This window comes from Oryctolagus cuniculus, chromosome 2 (assembly GCF_964237555.1).
Source record: "Oryctolagus cuniculus chromosome 2, mOryCun1.1, whole genome shotgun sequence".
Classification (NCBI taxonomy): domain Eukaryota; kingdom Metazoa; phylum Chordata; class Mammalia; order Lagomorpha; family Leporidae; genus Oryctolagus; species Oryctolagus cuniculus.
Genome location: NC_091433.1, coordinates 5,544,686 through 5,564,628, shown reverse-complemented (window position 1 = coordinate 5,564,628; position 19,943 = coordinate 5,544,686). Strand labels below are relative to the sequence as shown.

The following is a 19,943-nucleotide window of genomic DNA, read 5'->3' as shown; positions in this document are numbered from 1 at the left end:
GAGGGTGAGGTCCTCATGGCCTAATTACCTCTTTAAAAAAAGGATTTATGGGGCTGGCACTGTGGTACAGTAGGTTAAAGCCCTGTCCTGAAGCGCCAACATCCCATATGGGCTCCAGTTCTAGTTCCTGCTTCTCCACTTCTGATCCAGCTCTCCGCTATGGCCTGGGAAAGCAGTAGAAGATGGCCCAAGTGCTTGGGCCCCTGCACCCATGTGGGAGACCTGGAAGATGCTCCTGGCTTTACATCGGTGCAGCTCCGGCTATCTGGAGAGTGAACCAGCGGGTGGAAGACCTCTCTCTCTGTCTCTACCTCTCTCTATAACTCTGTCTTTCAAATAAATAATTTATTTGATTTATTAATTTGAGAGGGAGGGTTATTTTATTGATTGATTTATTTAAGAGGGAGATTTATTTATTTATTTGAGAGGGAGGGTTACAGAGAGAGAGAGAGGGAGAGACAGAGAGAGGTCTTCCACCCACAGGTTCACTCCCTGAATGGCCACAATGGCCTGAGCTAGGGCAATCCGAAGCCAGGAGCCAAGAGCCAGAAGCCAGAAGGTTCTTCTGGATCTCCCACATGGGTACAGAGGCCCAAGCACTTGGGTCATCTTCCACTGCAGAGAGCTGGGTTGGAAGTGGAGCAGCTGGGACAGAAACTGGCATCTATATGGGATGCCAGTGCCACAGGCAAAGGATTAACCTACTATGCCATGGCACTAGCCCCACCTAATTACCTCTTTTTTTTTTTCTTTTTTAAGATGTATTTATTTACTTGAAACTCAGAGTTACACAGAAAGAGAAGGAGAGGCAGAGAGAGAAAGGTCTTCCATCTGCTGGTTTACTCCCCAATTAGCTGCAAAGGCCGGAGCTGTGCCGATCTGAAGCCAGGAGCTTCTTCTGGGTCTTCCATACAGATGCATGGGCCCATCTTCCATTGCCTTCCCAGGCCATAGCAGAGAAGTGGATTGGAAGTGGAGTAGCCGGGACTCAAACCGGCGTCCATATGGGATACCCACACTGCAGGCAGCGGCTTTACCTGTTATGCCACAGCACCAGCTCCACCTAATTACCTCTTAACATCACCACCTCTTGAGGCAGACATCTGATCTAAGAAGCCCACGTCCCACGGGCAGTGTGTAGGTTTGACTCCCAGCTCTGGCTCTGACTCTAGCTTCCTGTAAGTGAAGACTGTGCGAGGCGGTGGTGATGGCTCAAGTAATTGGGTTCCTGCCACCCACCAGGGATACCTGGATTGAACTTCTTTTTTTTATTTTTATTTTATTTTATTTTATTTTATTTTTATTTTATTTTTTTGACAGGCAGAGTTAGACAGTGAGAGAGAGAGAGACAGAGAGAAAGGTCTTCCTTTTCCATTGCTTCACCCCCCAAATGGCCGCTATGGCCGGCGCACTGAGGCCGTGTTGCTGTGCTGATCCGAAGCCAGGAGCCAGGTGCTTCCTCCTGGTCTCCCATGAGGGTGCAAGACCTGGGCCATCCTCCACTGCACTCCCAGGCCACAGCAGAGAGCTGGACTGGAAGAGGAGCAACTGGAACAGAATCCAGCGCCCAACCAGGACTAGAACCTCAGGTGCCAGTGGAGGATTAGCCTGAGCTAATTAGCCACAGCACCGGCCTTGGATTGAACTTCTGGCTCACAATTTCAGCCTAGCCCAAGTAGTATATGACAGAACCACTGGATGACAGCTCTGTCTCTCTCTGTCTCTCTACCTCTCAAAACAAATAATTCAAAGTTCTCACCCCTTAGTATTGTTAAAACGCCTGTTAGATTTCAACACAACTTTGCAGACAACAAACATTCAAACTCTAGGAGACAAAAAAAGTACAAACTGTATGCCAAGCAATGTCATTTACACAGAATGTATCTCATAGAGATCGAGAGAACAAGTTGCAGGATGAAATGTTGAAGTTCCTTTATACCCAGGCACTGGGCTAAACACTTCAATCATCCACCCACCAAATTCAATCAAGGAGTGCATCTCCAGGATCTGCCAGCATCAGACACTGTACAGACTCTGGGGACATCTCAGTGAGCAGAAATTCCCTGCTCTCATGAAACTTACATCCCAGTGGAAGGAGACCAACAACACGTATATATGAAAATAAATAGCAGATAGGTAATAGGGCACGTGATATGTAATTAAAGCAGGGTAAGGCAGACCAGGGGAAGCCTTTCCTAGCACCGATCAGACTGAGTGAATGGCACTTCAGCCTTAATAGAACCTTGCACGGTGAACATCAGCCCCATTTTACCAGATTCCAATTTATGAGCTCTGTGCCTTTGGGCCAGTGACCCACGCTCTCTGGGCTTTCACGATCCTCTCCATCAAATGTCATCACTGACACAGGAATACATGGACAGCACAAGGCCGTCAGTCAGGGGCGTCTCTGAGATGAGAGGGACTATGTTAGCTCCAGCTGCCACAGCTCCTTTACACAGGAGAATTTCAACAGAAGTCAGTGAAACGGATGAACAAACTTCCAATCATTTGAACTCAATCCCAGAAAACAAATGGTTGTTAATGGAAGAAGAGCCAGTCTTGCTTCTGTTCCTACAGAACCTTGTTTTCAGCCCAGCCTTCAAAGTTCTCCTACTCACTAACAGTGTTTGCTACGTCACCAAACTGCAGACGGGGCAATACAATGGGGCGCAGCTTGTCAGGGAGGGCACATCTCCAGACACTTGGCACAAGTGAATAAAATGTGCTCAGGGAACACAGGATTTCACAGTGAGTGGACTAGGGGCAGATCTGGTTGCAGAGGAGTACAAACGAATGATCAGCTAACAAGCTGACTCTTCCTTGCCCTAGAGAGCACTGGTCACCCCCTTTTACATGTAGGGAGTGTCCAGAATGAAAATTTTTCAGAGAAAATAATCCTTATTTGATTTAAAATGGAAAAATAACTATGCCAGAATTTAAGCCTCTTTCTTGTTATTTTATATTCCTTCACATGTGTTGAGCATGCCTAGTCCAAAAATCTAAAATCTGAAAATACTCTGCTATCCAAAACTTTTTGAGAACCCACATAACACTCAATGTTTCAGATTCTGGATTTGGGATTTTTAGATTAGGGACGTTCAACCATGAAGTCTACACAAACATTCCAAAATTTGGAAAAGCTCCAAAATCATAGGCTCTTTCGAGTCCAAGCATTTCATATAAGGGACACTTGACCTCTTGTAGTTTTGCAGCTTAAAACAATTTTTTTTAAAAAATTCTCCCTTTAGCTAGATCACTTTGCAAGTGGAAATCACAGACAAAGAGGACAGGAGAGGCCAAGAGAGAAATCGTCTTATAAACTAAGCACAGACTTGGCCTCTATTCAGATAAAAAGGGGAGTTTTGCTTTGTAGTCAGTGTTTTAAAAAAAAATCACATTTTTATGGCAGGTGTATTATACTTTTCCCTTTGGGAGTTGGTCATTATTGTTTCCACACAATTATGTTGAGATTAAACTGTCTGTGAAATGGACAGAGGCTAGTTCTTATCTAAACTCCTTAGGTTGGCTACTCTCTTACCCTAAAATACTGGTCCTCCTTCTATTTGCCTCCTGCACACCAAGCTCCATGAAGGTATGAACATGAGGCAGTGCCCACAGTTTAATGGAGGAAGCAGAAACCCAAACTGGCGGTGCTGAGGGAACACAAAGTGCTAGGGTGGAGGTGAACCAAGATGAAGGGAGCACACAGAGCTTCCTGGCTGAGCCCAGCCTGCAGCTTTCTGGAAGCAAGGCAACGCTGTCTTTCACACCAGTAACATGTCACACTGTAATCAGTGGCTCTCAGCACGTGGGTTGGATTGTTTTTAATTGACACATCAACATGCGTACATATTATGGGGAGAATTTGGCTCTGATGGATGGAGACCTTAGGCAAAGTCTGCAGACGTGTGACTGACAGGACTAGAGGAGTGCTGCTGACATCTTTTTAGGTGAAAGACAGAAATACTAAGCATCATACGGGACACACACAGGAAAGGCCCCCACAGCAAAGATTTATCCAGGCCTGAAGCTCAATTTGTAATGCCCTGATTCAGAACTGTGGTATAATGCACCTATATCATGCATATCTGAGGCCTCCTTGAGGACCTAAGCTCTCTCACAGTCCACATTGCTGCAGTATGTAGGAGGTACTAATAAATACTTATGTGACAGAAAACAGTAAAACCCCCGGGGAAAGGCAGAAAACACCCCTAGGCCTGGGTCCCACTACTACCAGAGGGTGCCAACTATTGGAGGAGACTCCCTACCCACAAAAGGCACAAAGCAGAATTTGGTGGGTGCCTACTATTGGGAGAGACACCAAAAGACCCCCTATCCACAAAAGACACAAAGCAGAATGTGGCTGACAAAGAGAAAAAGAGCAGGGGCACCAAGGAAGTCCTGTCCAAAGAGGCTAAGTTTGCAGGCACATCTGAGATGGAGACCACAGAAAACCCCTCCTGCCCCCACTGACCAAGCAAGCAACAGAGAGAGGTGCAAGAGCATTGAGAGACAGCCACTGTGGGGGGAAGGCGGACAGAGAAGAATGACAGCTGTGGGTGTACTGGGAATGTGAGAGAAACCCTACAGCACTCCCAAGAGTAACCCTGGAGGAATTAGAGATTGAGGATGCAATGAAGGAAAGTACAGCCACAATAAAATCAAGCCCTAATACTCCATCTTGGCTCTATTGAGCAGGAGACAATCACTATGCCCTTCCCAAGCAGACACAATACTGTGGTTCGAAGGCCCACAGAGGGTAAGAGGCAGTATTGGCCTACTTCCATCTATGGCCAACCCAACTTAGTGCCATTAAATAGTGATGCAAAGACCCCCAAAACTGACTTAAAGGCTTTCAAAGACATGGAGCATCTGATGGCATCTTCATCAGCTTTTCTGCCCTTAGATCTTCCAATGCGCAGCAGAGTTCACTCTTTTGAGCAATGGCACCGAAAACTCCCCAGCATGAGTAGTGACACCTAGTGTTCTGGGCAATTGGCAGGTGTGTCTGTGATCCTCCCCTCCTCATGTGGAATCCGTACTTTTGTCACACCCATTTCAAAGACGAGGAAACTGAGGGAGAAGGCTGTGTGACCTCACAACCAGGCCACAGTGCAGATGGAATCCCAACCCAGACTTTCGTGGGGAGCCAGACTCTGACCTGCCTGCTTGGTCACTTTCAAGTACCTGCTCATGTACAAGGAACTACAAAACACGTGTGGGAAATAGAAGTAAAAGATAAGTGTATTTTGGTACCAAAAATATGAAATCTATACATTTGAGGGGGCTTCAAAATAATCCATGGCAAATGCATACTGTGAAAAGAGTATACATGAATTTCCATTTTTTGCACCAAAATAAACATCTGTTAATTCCATTTTCCATGAACTTTTTGAAGTACCCTATTATTCTGATCTTCATAAGAGTCTAATGAGGTAAACTGACTGTGTAAGCTCCCTATTTATAAAGGTGAAAAATCTGATGCTCTTAGGATGCCCTTCCCTAAGGCCCACAGCAACGTGAGGCAGAATCGTATCTTACATCCAGGTGTTTGGGGATGAATGCCAGCTGGGCCTCTGCACCCTTCCTGGCAGTGGTGCCTGCATGAATTTAAATGCATTTACTGATGACCAACCATGCAGCATGGTCCTGTCTAAGAAGGCTGAGTCCGGGGACTCGGGTCTTTATCCTGGAGAATTTAACCACCCAGAATAGCTGGTCACAAGATGGGGTCGTGGTCATCATTTAAGAGCTAACAATGCCACATCGTCTTTTACAGGTGGACAACCCTGTTTCTAAGGACATCAGAAGCCAACATGTCAAAGGTAAAGCTTCATCACAAAAAGTTGAATGCTAAGTATGAGAATATTCACACCATAATGAGATTGCCTTATGAATTTTTTTGTGGTCCTGAATCACCTTATATAAGGGGGTCTTCTAAACTACCCCTCAGGAAATAGCTGTCTACTTTCAGAAAGAATCACACACCTTATGTCTTTCTATGCCTCACCTATTGACAAATAAATTGATTGTGAAGAATCAAGGAATTCTCTTAAAACACATGGATTTCACTGAATATATATAACGATGCCATTTCCATAAATACACCCATAGAAAAGTCACAATAGGAATCTAACTTTTTAAAGTTGAATAATTAATATGACAACAAATTTCAACACTTGGGCAAAACAAACCAACTTGAAGATGAAAATACAGGTATGAGCCTGAAAGCTAATAATCAGTTTGACTAGCACTAGAAGCACAAGTGGAGGAGAGTGAATGAAATTGAATCATGTCTGTTACATCCTCTCTCATCATTTCTCCTGGTACCCCCCATTTCTACTTACAATGTTCAACTGGAAAAGATAAGGATCCTATGATTTATACTTCCCAATAACTGAAATATATCAAATTCATCTTTTATGTGTCTAGTGCTATATTCTGTGTCTCATCAGCACCACATTTTCTTTAATGGGGGAACTATAGCAGCCAGGAACCCATCAGAAAACGGGAGGCACATGCCAATTTGGATAATTTAAGGAAGTTTATTTACAAAGGGGCTATTTCCTGAGATGTGTGGAATGTACATGGCAAGAATAAGGGATGGTCCAGGAACCACAGCTAATGGTAGTGGCATAGTTACCACCCCTGAGCCCAAAGCGAAGAGAGGATAGTTACTGAAAGCCAGGAACACACCATCTTGAGTGACCTTGGCCAAGGGACCTCCCAGGGAGACAGCCAACGGACTAAATACTCAACCTCTCTCTCCAACTGCCCTCTGCCCTCCCAATGGATGGGCCCAACCAGAAAAGAGAAGGCGAGGCAGCCCATATGTATCCATGCTGGTCACTCTCCCGGGGGGAAGAACAGAGTGGAGCATGGTAAAGGTAGAGGGGGTGATGTTTGGTGCAGCAGCTAAGATGCTGTTTGGGACAACTGCATCCCATCTCAAAGTGCCTTGTTCGAGTCCCAGCTCCTCCACTCACAATTCTAGCTTCCTAATAATGTGCACCCTTGGAGGCAGCAGGGATAGCTAAAGTACTTGAGTCTCTGCCACCCATGTGGAAGACCTGGATGGAATTCCAGGCTCCTGGCTTTGACCTGGCCCAGCCTTGGCTGTTGCAGGCATTTGGTGAGTGAACCAAGGGTTGGAACTACCACTCCCTATCTCCCACTCTCCTCCACTTATCTCTCTTTTTATAATTTATATTAATATAAATAATAACACAGATTTCTATATATTTCACAGATACAATTCTTTTTTCTTTTTTTGGCAGGCAGAATTAGTGATAGTGAGAGATAGAGAGAGAGAGAGAAAGGTCTTTCTTTTTCCATTGGTTGACCCCCCAAAACCAGCGCCGCAGGCGGAGGATTAGCCAAGTGAGCCACGGCGCCAGCCTTCACAGATACAATTCTAAGATAACTATACTTTCCTCCCTCCCTCAGCCCCTCAATCTCCTTTCATTCCTTATTTTAATTTAATTTTTGCAATAACTTCATAATTTCACTTTAATTTATAATCACAGGCTTAGCCATAATGTTCAACAAGTAAAAAGCAGAAAGACCATGGTTCCACAGAAGTACAGACAAGAGCTACAAACAACAAACAAATCAGAAGGTGTCAGTTTCATTCTTTTTTTTTTTTTTTTTTTTGACAGGTAGAGTTATAGACAGTGAGAGAGAGAAACAGGGAGAAAGGTTTTCCTTCCATTGGTTCACTCCCCAAAATGCCGCTACACCGGCGTACTGCACTGATCTGAAGCCAGGAGCCAGGTGCTTCCTGCTGGTCTCCCACGCGGGTGCAGGGGCCCAAGCACTTGGGCCATCCTCCACTGCCCTCCCAGGCCACAGCAGAGGGCTGGCCTGGAAGAGGGGCAACCAGGACCAGAACCTGGCACCCATATGGGATGCCGGCACTGCAGGCAGAGGATTAACCAAGTGAGCCATGGCACCAGCCCCCAGTTTCATTCTTAAACATCACTTCTGGCCGGTGCCGCGGCTCACTAGGCTAATCCTCCGCCTTGCAGCGCCGGCACACCGGGTTCTAGTCCCAGTCAGGGTGCCGGATTCTGTCCCGTTTGCCCCTCTTCCAGGCCAGCTCTCTGCTATGGCCCAGGAGTGCAATGGAGGATGGCCCAAGTCCTTGGGCCCTGCACCCTATGGAAGACCAGGAGAAGCACCCGGCTCCTGCCTTCGGAACAGCGCGATGCACCGGCCGCAGCGTGCTGGCCGTGGCGGCCATTGGAGGGTGAACCAACGGCAAAAGGAAGACCTTTCTCTCTGTCTCTCTCTCTCTCACTGTCCAATCTGCCTGTAAAAAAAAAAAATCGCTTCTTTTATATTCTGTATGAACTACCACATATAGAGAAAACATATGATATTTGTCTTTTGGTGGATGGCTTATTTCACTAAGCATAATATCTCTCATTCTAATAAGTAAAAAGAAATCAATTAAAATTTTCAAAAATAAGAAAGTGGAGGGGGCCCCTGGCAGGGCACACAGGAGACAGGGTGGACGGAGCAAAGACAGTAGTTGCACCTGGGTCCTGCCATGCCCCAGCTGCATGACCCGATGGGGGCACCCATCCTACTGAGTCCTGTCTTCCCCTCCTCTAGCGAAGGAGAGCAGAGTACGCACTGCAGTTGCATCAGTGGAAAGAGGGTGGAGCCTGCAGTCTGGAGCGAGAGCAGGTCCCTACCCCTTGCTCTTGCGTATCCTGTGCAGTCTCACAGACTCCTGCCTGTCTTCCTTCCATCACATTCCTGAAGCCCCAAACCTGCAGCAGCTCTCCTACCAGCTCCCCTGCAGCCCTTACAAATGGTGATACTTTCACCATACCCAGCACTCGATTTAGAGCTCTCCTCCTTAGCTGGTGCTTCGTCATTCTTAGAAACTCCTGGTCCATGATATAGAACAAGTTCTTTCCCCAGAAGCACAGAGGGACCACGGATCAGAGCACGGTCACTTGGTGTTCAAACCTCCCAGGGTCACAAATGCCCTAGGTGTGCTTCATAGACATTCCCTGAGACATGGGTCCAGGAGAGAAACCAGCACAGGAGTGGGCTTCCAGGCACTCTCTTGGCTGGAGCTCACCACGGACCTCATTTATTTGGCTAGAGCAGCTTCTTCAGACACTACTCCACACATCAGCATGTCTGTTTTACCCATCAGTTATGTGTCTATACTTTACCTCTGTCCACAAAGACACCACACAAAGACCTGAACAATTAAAAAATAGAAAAAAAATGAAAATGACAGAAAAATAAAATTTAGGTTCCTTGAGCACACTTTGCTAAATTCTATTGAAATCAAACTGCTAGCTGACTTGGGAGCTTCCTAGTAGTCCAAGCAAAAGAGACTCAATCTCCCTTAGGTGGTATGTACTTATCGTAACAAAAAAGCAAACCAGCTCCTCAGGGAAAGCATGAAGAACATCCTTCAGAATTGAGGGAGTGCCGTCTATTCCACAGAGGATGTGGATGGATGTGAGCATGAGGCCTACAACGATCAGCAGGTTTTCCAAAGCTACCCCGGTCCATAACTGAGGCCATCCCTGCAGAGCGGGTCTCAGAGAAGTGGCTCAGGGACACAGAGGCCTGTCAGGAGTGAGCAGGCTGGAGGAAGACTTGCCCCGTAAGAGCTGTTTTCTTTCCTGCTTCCTGTCCCCCAGGCTGTAATTGCTGTTTTTCCATTACCAGCCAGGGCACTAAGGCCCACAGCAGAGAAGAAAACTGAAAGGGGGGAAAGTTACATGAATGCTCCCATTTTTAGGATCCAGGCATCTTGCTGGAAAGTGCTTGGATGATTTATGTGTTTATTACCAAATTCTGTATTTTTGATGCAAACACATTCTCAGATAATTTATTCAATCTCACAAAATGTCATAGGAAAAAAACATATTGGTTGGTTCAGTAACAGCAGAATTTTATGGTGATATTTTTCATCAAGCTGAGCAATTATAGATTTATGTTAATGTGCATTTCATGTCATTTTCCTTGCAATCATCTTCTGACATTATCTGTAAACCATCAGATTTCAAGAGCTTATCTTCCCTGAAGCTTGGCGTTTTTTGCCCAAGAAATGGGCAAAAGTTTATTCGGAGGCACAGTATTTCCAGTGCAAGTTACTGACGATGAAGCGCTAGCATTACGCACAGATCTGAAGACATCATTTCATTTTCAGGCCCAGGTGGCTCTGACTCCCAAACTTGCTCTTTGTCCTTCCTGGAGAAAGCAGAGCTGACACTAATGGGGGCTAACAGGCATTTCTGCTCACCCTAGATGTGACCAAGCACAAACTCCATGCCGGTTTTCTTTGAAACACCAAGCATAAGTGTAAATCTAGAAACTCGAGTCTGATTGAAAAGAAACAAAGATTTCCACAAAATGCCATCAAAAGACCTTAACACTAGCTTGCACTCTTGGATACTGAGGAATGTAGAGTCAAGGATGAGTTCGGAGTTAACCTCAGTCAACTCCCTCCTGTCCTGGGAGGCTCAGTCTCGGAAGACACTTTCCCAGGGTCATCCACGAATGATCAGTATCGAGACCAGAGCCAGTTCATTCCATTTCAGTAATGTTCCCGGGGTTTTACTGTATTTCCTAGTGTATAAAATTCATTCTGCAAACACCCCCTCTTGCTCTCTGATATCCCACTCACCCAAGCTATACAGTTTGGGGCAAAAGATGTGAATTGGTAGGTGGGACTGCCCTCTAGTGGCAGAAAATGCCAAGACATCACTTCGCAGTAAGGATGGAATTTGAAATCCTATCTTTAACAAAATAACATACTTTAGCTTATGGATGATCAGGAATAAATTTAAGATTATCCTCTATGATCTACATCTAAACCTATTTCAGCCACAATCCACGTATCACAAGCGACAAAGGCAAAGTTCACAGTTCATGTCACAAGCTTTGTAAAATCATTCTTTTATGAAACTTCAGGGAAATATATTGTACCACAGCCACACAGAGAAAATGACCAGGCCCAGAGAAAGGAAGGGTATGAATAACTGTCTGACATAGAAAATATGTTTTCCAATAGAAAAATATAAAGTAGCTACAAATGGAATATTAAAAACAGAGTATTCAAGCAGTGTGGCACAGCTGATTGAGCCATCTCTCGGGATGCCTGCACCACATAACAGAGTGCCTAATTTGGGTCCCGGCTTATCCACTTCCAATCCTGCTCCCTGCTAATTCATCCTAGGAGGTAGTGGATTATGGCCCATGTGCTTGGGCCATACGTGGGAGACCTGGATGGAATTATGGACTCCTGGATCTTCCCTGGTCCAGCCCTGGCTGCCGTGGGCATCTGGGGGAATAAACCCTCTCCCTCTTTCTCTCACATTATCATTCTGCCTTTCAAGTAGATAAACATTTGTAAAAATGTATTCAATAAAAGAAACTCAAGTAAATCCCTACCCTTGAAGCAAAAATTCCCCCCATGAATATTCAAGTACTTAACAGAATTCCAGCATACAGGAACCGTCTTCACCTAGAAAAGTATGCCATGCCCACAAAGGCATCTCAAAATCACTTCACATTTACATGTAATGTATAATGAAAAGTACTCTTTTTGCTCTGTAAACTTGGAATGTTAACTAGGATCAACTACTCAGGTTAACTCAGCACTTCCAAAACAACATAGGGAAGTCCTAGGATGACTGGACAGGCTGGTCCCTCAGACATGGCCTCTGCATCTGTGTGTCTTGTAAGAATGCCAGCAGAATGGAGAGCTTGTTTTGCCTGTAAGAGCACCAGCTCCACTATTCGGTCTCTCCTTGCAACTAAGGCCTGGCCCCTCACACAGAATCTTGCACCCTCCCACGAAGGCTACCCCATTTTCTTTTTAGTGCTAATTAATTAATTAATTAATTTGAAAGGCAGAGTGGCAGAGAAAGAGACTAAGACAGATACAAAGGCCTTCCATCTGTTTCACTCCCCAGTTGGTAGCAAAGGCCAAGGCTGGGCCAGGCACATTAACAGGAAGCTGGACCTCACGCACAGCAGCCAGGACTTGAACCAGCACTTCGATGTGGGTGTTGCAAGCAGAGATTAACCCACTGGAGGCTTCCACTCCACCTTTGAACAGCCCCAAGTGCTTACTTTCAGCTCAATGTAAGAAACAGCCTTGGCTTCCTACACCTTCCCCTGCTGGTCCACGCTCTACGTAGCTCAAAGGAGAATTGTGGGAGATGTTAAGGGTCCTGTTAAAGGGCAGGGAAAAGAAAGCCCCCAGATCTCTTTACTGCGACTTTTAGGACACTGGATCTTCCAGAGGGAGGCAGGGAGGACATGGTGCACTGGCAGCTTAGCATGGGAACCCAGTGCTTGCTCTTGGTTCCTGTCCTGGGGTCTGCTCGTCAGAACACCCTTCAGGAATGCCCAGCCTGATGCATACATTAGTTTCAGCTCTTGGCTCGCAGTGCATTTCCGATCAGAGTAGCTGCTTCGTGTTATAAATGATCCGTGCCAGGGACAGTCCTGAGCCTATGACAGCCATGTGTGCAGAAACCTGTGACATAGTCCTATCTGCTGTCCCCTCCCCTCCCTGCCAGTCCCTGAGAAATGAGGGAGAATGACAAGCTTACCCTCTTCCCTCCCCACTTACTCTTTCTCATTCTATGTCCTCCATCATTGTTTTGATAAAAGACCATTAACAATAAGCATTGAACTGGTACATTAAAAGTTGCATGTATGCGAAGTGGGGGTGTGGTAAGAGATTTCAAAGCAGGAGAAAAATGGGCTCACCTAGAGGTGAAATATATCTGATTTCATCATAACCCAACCAAGAATATTCATCACCTACTGTGTGTCCAGCATAAGGACTGGCTATTTAGCTGGTCAATAGATCCTAAGTCTCACAGTAAACACTCTGTCTAACCATCTGCTTCTCCAGCCAGCCGGTCCATTCCCTAAAGGCAAGGTGGGTACCAGCTCTATTGACAGTTATGAAACTGTCATAGCACCCTGACAGTAGAGGTCACGTTGTTTAAAACCACTTTGTGTCAGGGTACTGAGTCATATAAGACCTCAGGCCTGGGGAGCAGGCACAGTGTGTTGAGTTCCATACTCACAAGTATTATAGGAACTCAAAAGTGTGCACGCTTCATTCTGCTCTAGGAGGAGAAGTGTGTCTCCCAGGAATGATTCAGAGACCAAAGGCATTGGACAGAGGTGACCTTAGGAAAAGGGAAACGTCGTTTGTGATACTCAGGATCAGCTAACATGTGGTGGCAAAAATACTGTACCACAGGTTCAAATCCACCTCACCACTGCCCAGATACGAGATTTACAACTTACCTTCTCTAGATTTAAGTTTCCACATCTATAAGACAAGGAAATGGCATCTACATCATGAAAGAGCAGTCTGCTCTGAAGGTGATAACCAATGCTAAGCCAACAGCACAAGTGCTGACCACACAAGGAGGACCCTGTCAAGGGCATATGGAGCTCAGCTAATGATTCCCAGAATCCTTTCCTGCTTTCTGACCCTCTGGTCTCCTCCCAGCTCTGGGAAGTTCTGCCTCTTTGTGGGCTGAATCATTTTATGCTCTATTTCATTTCTTTCTGCACTTACAAAATAAGTCTGCTACAGATGAATATATCAAAATGAGCTAGATGCCTCAATCTCAGAGACCATCATTTGTGAAATGATTTCCCTACGGCAAACACACAGCATGTCAGGCACACAGTGTGTGCATGGTAGATATTTATGACAGCAATTCCATGGTTCATCCTGTTTTTGATAACATATAAGCACTGCCTCTCTTCTGGGTATCAGAGGACCCTACTGCATTCATTCTCCATGTATGGGGGGACCACAGAGAGGCAAGTGAAGAAGGCTGGGTTGCTTCTGACCCCATCTAAATTTAGGCAAATCATATTCCTCTGCTGTACTTTGACATCCCATCTGCCCAAATACAGCAGAACTCAACAGTCCCCAGTGCTTTGTGAACCCACAGATTTGAGTTGTATGTACAAATGCACCCACCCACCGCCCAGGCCATCCCCTCTCCCACATTGCTCTGCCCGCCCACTCTCAGGGCAGCAGAACAGACATTTCCCCAGGCTTATTGCTGAGAAGTGGTTCTGGCCCACATTCCTGCTAACCCAACAGGAAAGCTGACAAACTACACGTTCCTTAGAAATTCCACTTTCTGCCCTTATTTGAGGAGCTGTGGGAGGAAGAAGTTTCCTCTCACTTCCTTGGCTTTGTGTAACTTAATCCCTCCCCACACAACTCAAAGAATTGGTGCCGTAATTTACTGCTGCAATTAATTTCTGAAACTTTCAGTAGAGTTGGAGAGGCTTCTCACAAAAGCCTTGCCAAATACACATTAGGAGGCATCTGGATCACAAGTTGTGTCTTTGGACTCTTCCATGATTAATTCCATAATTAATCATCAGGACATGAAACCCTAATGGTTCTCTTTCATGTATCATAAAACTCTTAGACATAATAGCTGTGATGGAGGCCAAGTTTTATCCCATTTTTTTCTAAAGCCCATTTCTCTAATTGCAGAACTGATGATCTGTTTCTGAAAGTGTTGATTTGTATTATCATATTTTATAGATTAAGCATATTGCACATATTTAGCACAAATTGAATGGTAGCTAAGTAAAAAACAAATAGTGCTTAATCCAAACAATCCAGGGGAATAGATCTCAATATTTGCATTTCACAGACATGGAAACTGAAGTTCAGAATGTTTAAGTAGCTTGTCCAACATCAGCAAGTGATTGACATGGGCTTAGAATCCAACTTGAATGGCTTCAAAATTTATGGCCAAACTACTGTGACACTGTCCCTTCTATCAAGAAATAAATTCTCCAGGCCAGCATTGTGGCATAGTGGGTTGTGCCTGAGAAGCCAGCATCCCATATTCACACTGGTTCAACTCCTTGTTGTTCCACTTCTGATTCAGCTCCCTGCTAATAGCCTGGAAAAGTAGCGCAAGATAGCCCAGGTGCTTGGGCCCCTGCAACAACATGGGAGACCCAGATGAAAGTCCTGGCTCCTGGCTTCGGCCTAGCCCAGTCCTAGCTGTAGCAGCCATTTTGGGGAATGAACCAACAGGGAGGATCTCTCTCTCTGTTTCCCTCTCTCTCTCTCTCTCTTTGTAACTCTGCTTTCAAATAAATAAATAAATCTTTGAAAAGAAAAAAAAAAATTCTCAGGGTGGCCATTTGACCTAGCAGTTAAGATGCTCATTGGAATGACTGGGTTCCATGGCTGCCTCTGGCTTGTAACTCCAGCTTCCTGCTGATGGGGGCAGCAGTGATGGCTCCAGTAGCTGGGTTCCTGCCACCCTCATGGCAGTCCCGTTTCTGGCTCCACGTTTAGGTCCCAGTCCAGCCCTGGCCTTTGCAAGTATCTGGGGAGTGAACCAGCCAATGGGAGCTCTCTTTGTCTCTCCTCCCCCTCTCTCTCTTTTCTCTCTCTCTCCCTCCCTCCCTCCCTCTCACATAAAAATTTAAAAAATAAATAAATGAAATTTACTGTGTGGAATTAACAGTCATTTTTTTAAAAAATCTCCTTTTCCAATTATTTTATAAAATATTTATTTATTTAAAAGGCAGAGTGACAGAGAGACAGAGAGAGAGCTTCCACCTGCCTATTCACTCCCAGGACTGGGCCAGGCTGAAGCCAGGAGCCAGGAACTTCATCCAGGTCTCCCACACAGGTATCAGGGACAAAGGCACTTAGAATATCATCCACTGACTTCCCAGGAGCTTCAGCAGGGAGCTAGATGGGAAGCAGAGCAGCAGGGGCTCCAACAGGCACTCAGACATGAAATGCAGGAACAGCAAGCCACACCTTAACCCACCTCCCCGCAACACCAGGTCCTCCAACCCTTTTACATCACAGATGACAACAGGGAAGCTCATAGAGTCCAAGCTATTTGTAAGAATTCTCTCATCCCATTAACAGCAACACCAAACTCAGTCCCAGGTGGTAGCAAATGTTTCACAAATGGATCTATGAAAAACCACACCTGCATGTGTGTAACGTTGTTATGAAGTTTACGGTCAAAGAATATGCAGCACAGAATTTAAGATCACAGAAAAAGACTCAATATCCTTTACCTTAATTCCATAAAGCCAACTGCTTCTCACAGAATGCTTCTGCTAACCTTTGCCAAACTCTTGCTATCTGCAGACAAACTGTGGCTGCAATCGATGCAATGACATGAACAACTCCTGGGTTGGATATGGTTTTCAAATACTGGAAACTTATCTCCTCAAAGTAGTGGCTGTGAACACCACACACTTTTGAGTGTGATCTGCTGTGTTAGCATTTCCCCATCTCTTTGTTAAGCCTAAGTGAGTAAGGAGACAAAGTCAAACCCTGATCTGTAGCATTTGGCAATTTCCGTGGTGTAAACACCCGCACCGCACCAGGTTTCAAGCTGTCAGTGTGAGCATTAAGTGTGGTGTGGGGAAGAGACACCACCTCACCACAGGTACAGTACAGGTGAACGATGACTTCAACAGCACAGAAAACATGAAATAAGCAGGGGCAATGTGTTTGAGTACTATCAGCTTTGTTCACTGAAGCGTACATTTGAAAAATTTATTTTTTAATAATGGCCGTATTTTACAAGCAGTACACAAAATTCCTTGTAAATCCACCAGACACTGCACCTCACCACATTGCTCCCCTCAAAAGCAGCAGATGTGAGGTCCACCTTGTTTTAGGACTGAAAAGAACCTCTGTGCGCAGATGGTGCTAACTCTGCCTCTGGCCACCAGATGGCAGACACGCCAGCCTTCTCGGAGTGAAAGTGTTCTCAAATGGGAAAGACCTTGAGAAAGGACTGTGTTGGGTCCTGAGAATATCTGGGTACTTCACTAGGACATTTGGTTCCCTCTAATTTCCCATCACAGAACAACAGTAGGTGCAGTAACAGCCAGCCTTCAAGTACCCTGTTGACTCATTCATTCCACACATGGGTTCTCTTGAGCTGTCAACAGTCATTCCTGCCTTGCCCATTTGAGTAAATGCACTCATTTCTCAATCGATTTGTTCATTTCATGAGCACCTGTTGAGATCCTGCCCAAAGGTAGTGGCAAAATCAAGATTCAATCTCAAGAATTTCAGCTCCAAATCTAACCTCCATTTCATTTTCTGCAAACACCTGAGTGTTTAATACTTTATTAGTAAAGTACAAAAATAAGAGTTTGCTGGATCTATCTGAATTTCATCAAAGCTGTAAAACAAGGGACAAGTTCATTGCTTGTTGAATAGTTTTCTTCCTCGTGAGTCCCCTAAGTTCACTTGGTCCTTATACTTTGTAAGACCTTGGTTATCTGAGCAGTGAGTAAGTAAATCAGTGGTTGTCATAGGACATACCTGATATGGCTGAAAGCCTCAGGGATTTTTTAAATTTTTATTTTTTTAATTCATCTAAGAGCGAGAGAGAAAAACAGAGACAGAGATCTTCCATCTGTAGGTTCATTCTAGAAATGCCAGTAACAGCCAGGGCTAGATCAGGCTGAAGCCAAGGGCCTAGACTCAATCCAGTTTCCTGTCAGAATGGCAGGGATCCAACTAATTGAGCCATCACCTGCTGCCTCCCAGGACCAGCCTCATCAGGAAACTAGAATCAGAAGCAGAGCCAGAACTCAATCCCAAGCATTCTGAAGTGTGGGATGCAGGCAGCCCAAGCAGTGTCTTAACTGCTATGCCAAATGCCCACCCCCTCAGGGATTTTTGCTGTCACTGTTGACAGTATCATACACATAATTTTCAAAGTGAGGAACACTAAACGACACTAGAGAAAAATTTACATTATAACCAAGATGCAGGACATTTGCACAGCGTATCATGAAGATTGACCATGATTAACAAAAAAGTCTCTGAGTGGCCACAGCAATCTTGAGTAAGAAGAGGTACAAGGCTGGAGACATCACATTGTCTGAACTCAAATGGCATTTACAGGGTTACAGTAGCAGGGCAATATAGCACTGGCACAAAAACTAATTCATTAGGCCAAAGGAGCAGAGTGGAGAGCCAAGAAATAAACGCATCCTCATACAGCCAGCTTACTTTATGCAAGGGCATCAGAAATACACAATGTGGGTGAGTGTTTACCATGGTGGTTCAGACACCATGCCCCACATCCAGCTCCTGACTCCAGCTTCCTGCCAGTGCAGACCTTGGGAGGCAGTGTTCATGGTTCAAGTGGTTGGGTTCCTTCCACCCATGTAGGAGACCCAGATTGAGTCCAGGTACCCAGATTCAGCTCCAGCCTGGCTGAATACAGGCATGTATTCAGCTCCAGCCTGGCTGAATACAGGGAGTTAAATTAGCAGATCTCTCTCCTTCTCCCCCTCTTTCCTTCTCTCTCTCCCACCCTCTTCCTCTCCCTCTCAAATTAATTAATTAATCTTTTAAAAAATCAAAGAGTGGGGAAGGGTGGGTAGTGTTCAGTGATGTTGAGAGGTCAGGATATCAACATGCAGAAAACTGGGACTAGACTCTTGTCACATCATGAAAGGAAATCAACTTAGTGGGTTGAAGCCTTAAACACAGGACCTGAAACTATATAACTGCTAGAAGAAAACGCAGGGAGAAAGTACTTGACCTTGATCTTGCCAATGACTTTGGACATGACACCAAAAGCACAGGCAACAAAAGGTAAAACAAACAAGTGGGACTATATCAAACTAAAAGCCTTCTGCAAAGGAATCATCAATAGAGCTAAAAAGTATCCTAAAGAATGGAAGAAAATACTTACAAACCGTATATCTGATAAAGGCTTAATACCCAAATATTCAAGGAATTCACCAACTGAACAAAAATAAAAAGATTAGAATCCCAGAGAGTCTGGGTAAACATTTCCCTGAGGAGGACATTATGGTGACCAACAGGTATGTACAAAGGGTCCTCAGCATCACTGGTCATCAAGGAAATGCGTATCAGAGCCAGGAGAAGTGTCACCTCACATCTGTTGGGATGGATGTGGAGAAAGGGGAACCCCTGCACACTGTTGGTGAGAAAGTGAATTAGTACAGCTAATTTACAACTAAAACAAGAATGATCATGAGATCACACTATCCCACTTCTGGGTCCACATTTAAAGGAACTGGAGTCAGGGTTTGAACAGCTATCTGCATCCCCATGTTTATAGGAGCATTATTCATAATGACCAAGAAATGGAATCTGAAGATGAACGAATATAAAGAATCTGTGGTATATATGTGCAGTGGAGAATACTGAAGTCCCAAAGGAAGTAAACTGGGGCAGGATTTGGGCATAGTTGTTAAGATGCCACTAGGGACACCCTCATCCCATATCTAAGTACCCAGTCTGGGTACCAGCTCCTACTCTTCCAATCAAGCTTCCTACTAATGAGCACTCTGGGAGACAGCAGGCAGTCACTCAAGTACTTGGGGCCTGCCACCCACATGGGAGACCCAGATAGAGCTCCAGGCTCCTGGTTATGGCCTGGCCCAGCCCTAGCTGCCTGTAGGCATTTGGGAAGTGAACAAGCAGATGATATATATATATATATATATATATATATATATATATATATATATCTGCCTCTTCCACTCGCCCTCTCCCTCTCAATTAAAATGAAAATACATAAATAACAGGTTGTTTTTGTAAGAAGAAAATCCTGTCATTTGTGACAACATCAGTAAAGCTGGAGGCCACTATCTTGGGTAAAACAAGCCAAATAAAGATAAATATTGTATGGTCTCACTTCATGTGGTATCTAAATAGCCAAACTTACAGAAGCAGCGGGTAGAAAGGTGGATGCCAGGAGCCAGGAGAAAGGGGAAATAAGAAAGTGATAGTTACAGGCTGCAGAGTTTAAGCTCTTAAAGATAATAAGTTCTGGCAACCCACCATACAGCCTAGTACCCTCAGTGAGCAACCCAGCATCGGGTTGCTGAGTTATGGATCTCACATTAAGTGTTCTTAC

General features: G+C 45.0%; 1 protein-coding gene across 1 annotated transcript in view; it reads left to right on the top strand.

The window, feature by feature from the left end:
• The window catches only part of CLNK (cytokine dependent hematopoietic cell linker), a 181,269-nt gene that overhangs the window by 117,645 nt on the left and 43,681 nt on the right, over window positions 1-19,943 (top strand). Inside the window, exon 8 of the mRNA XM_070069585.1 lies at window positions 5,780-5,825. Coding sequence (XP_069925686.1) covers window positions 5,780-5,825 — 46 coding nt within the window. The remainder of the gene's footprint in view (window positions 1-5,779; window positions 5,826-19,943) is intronic.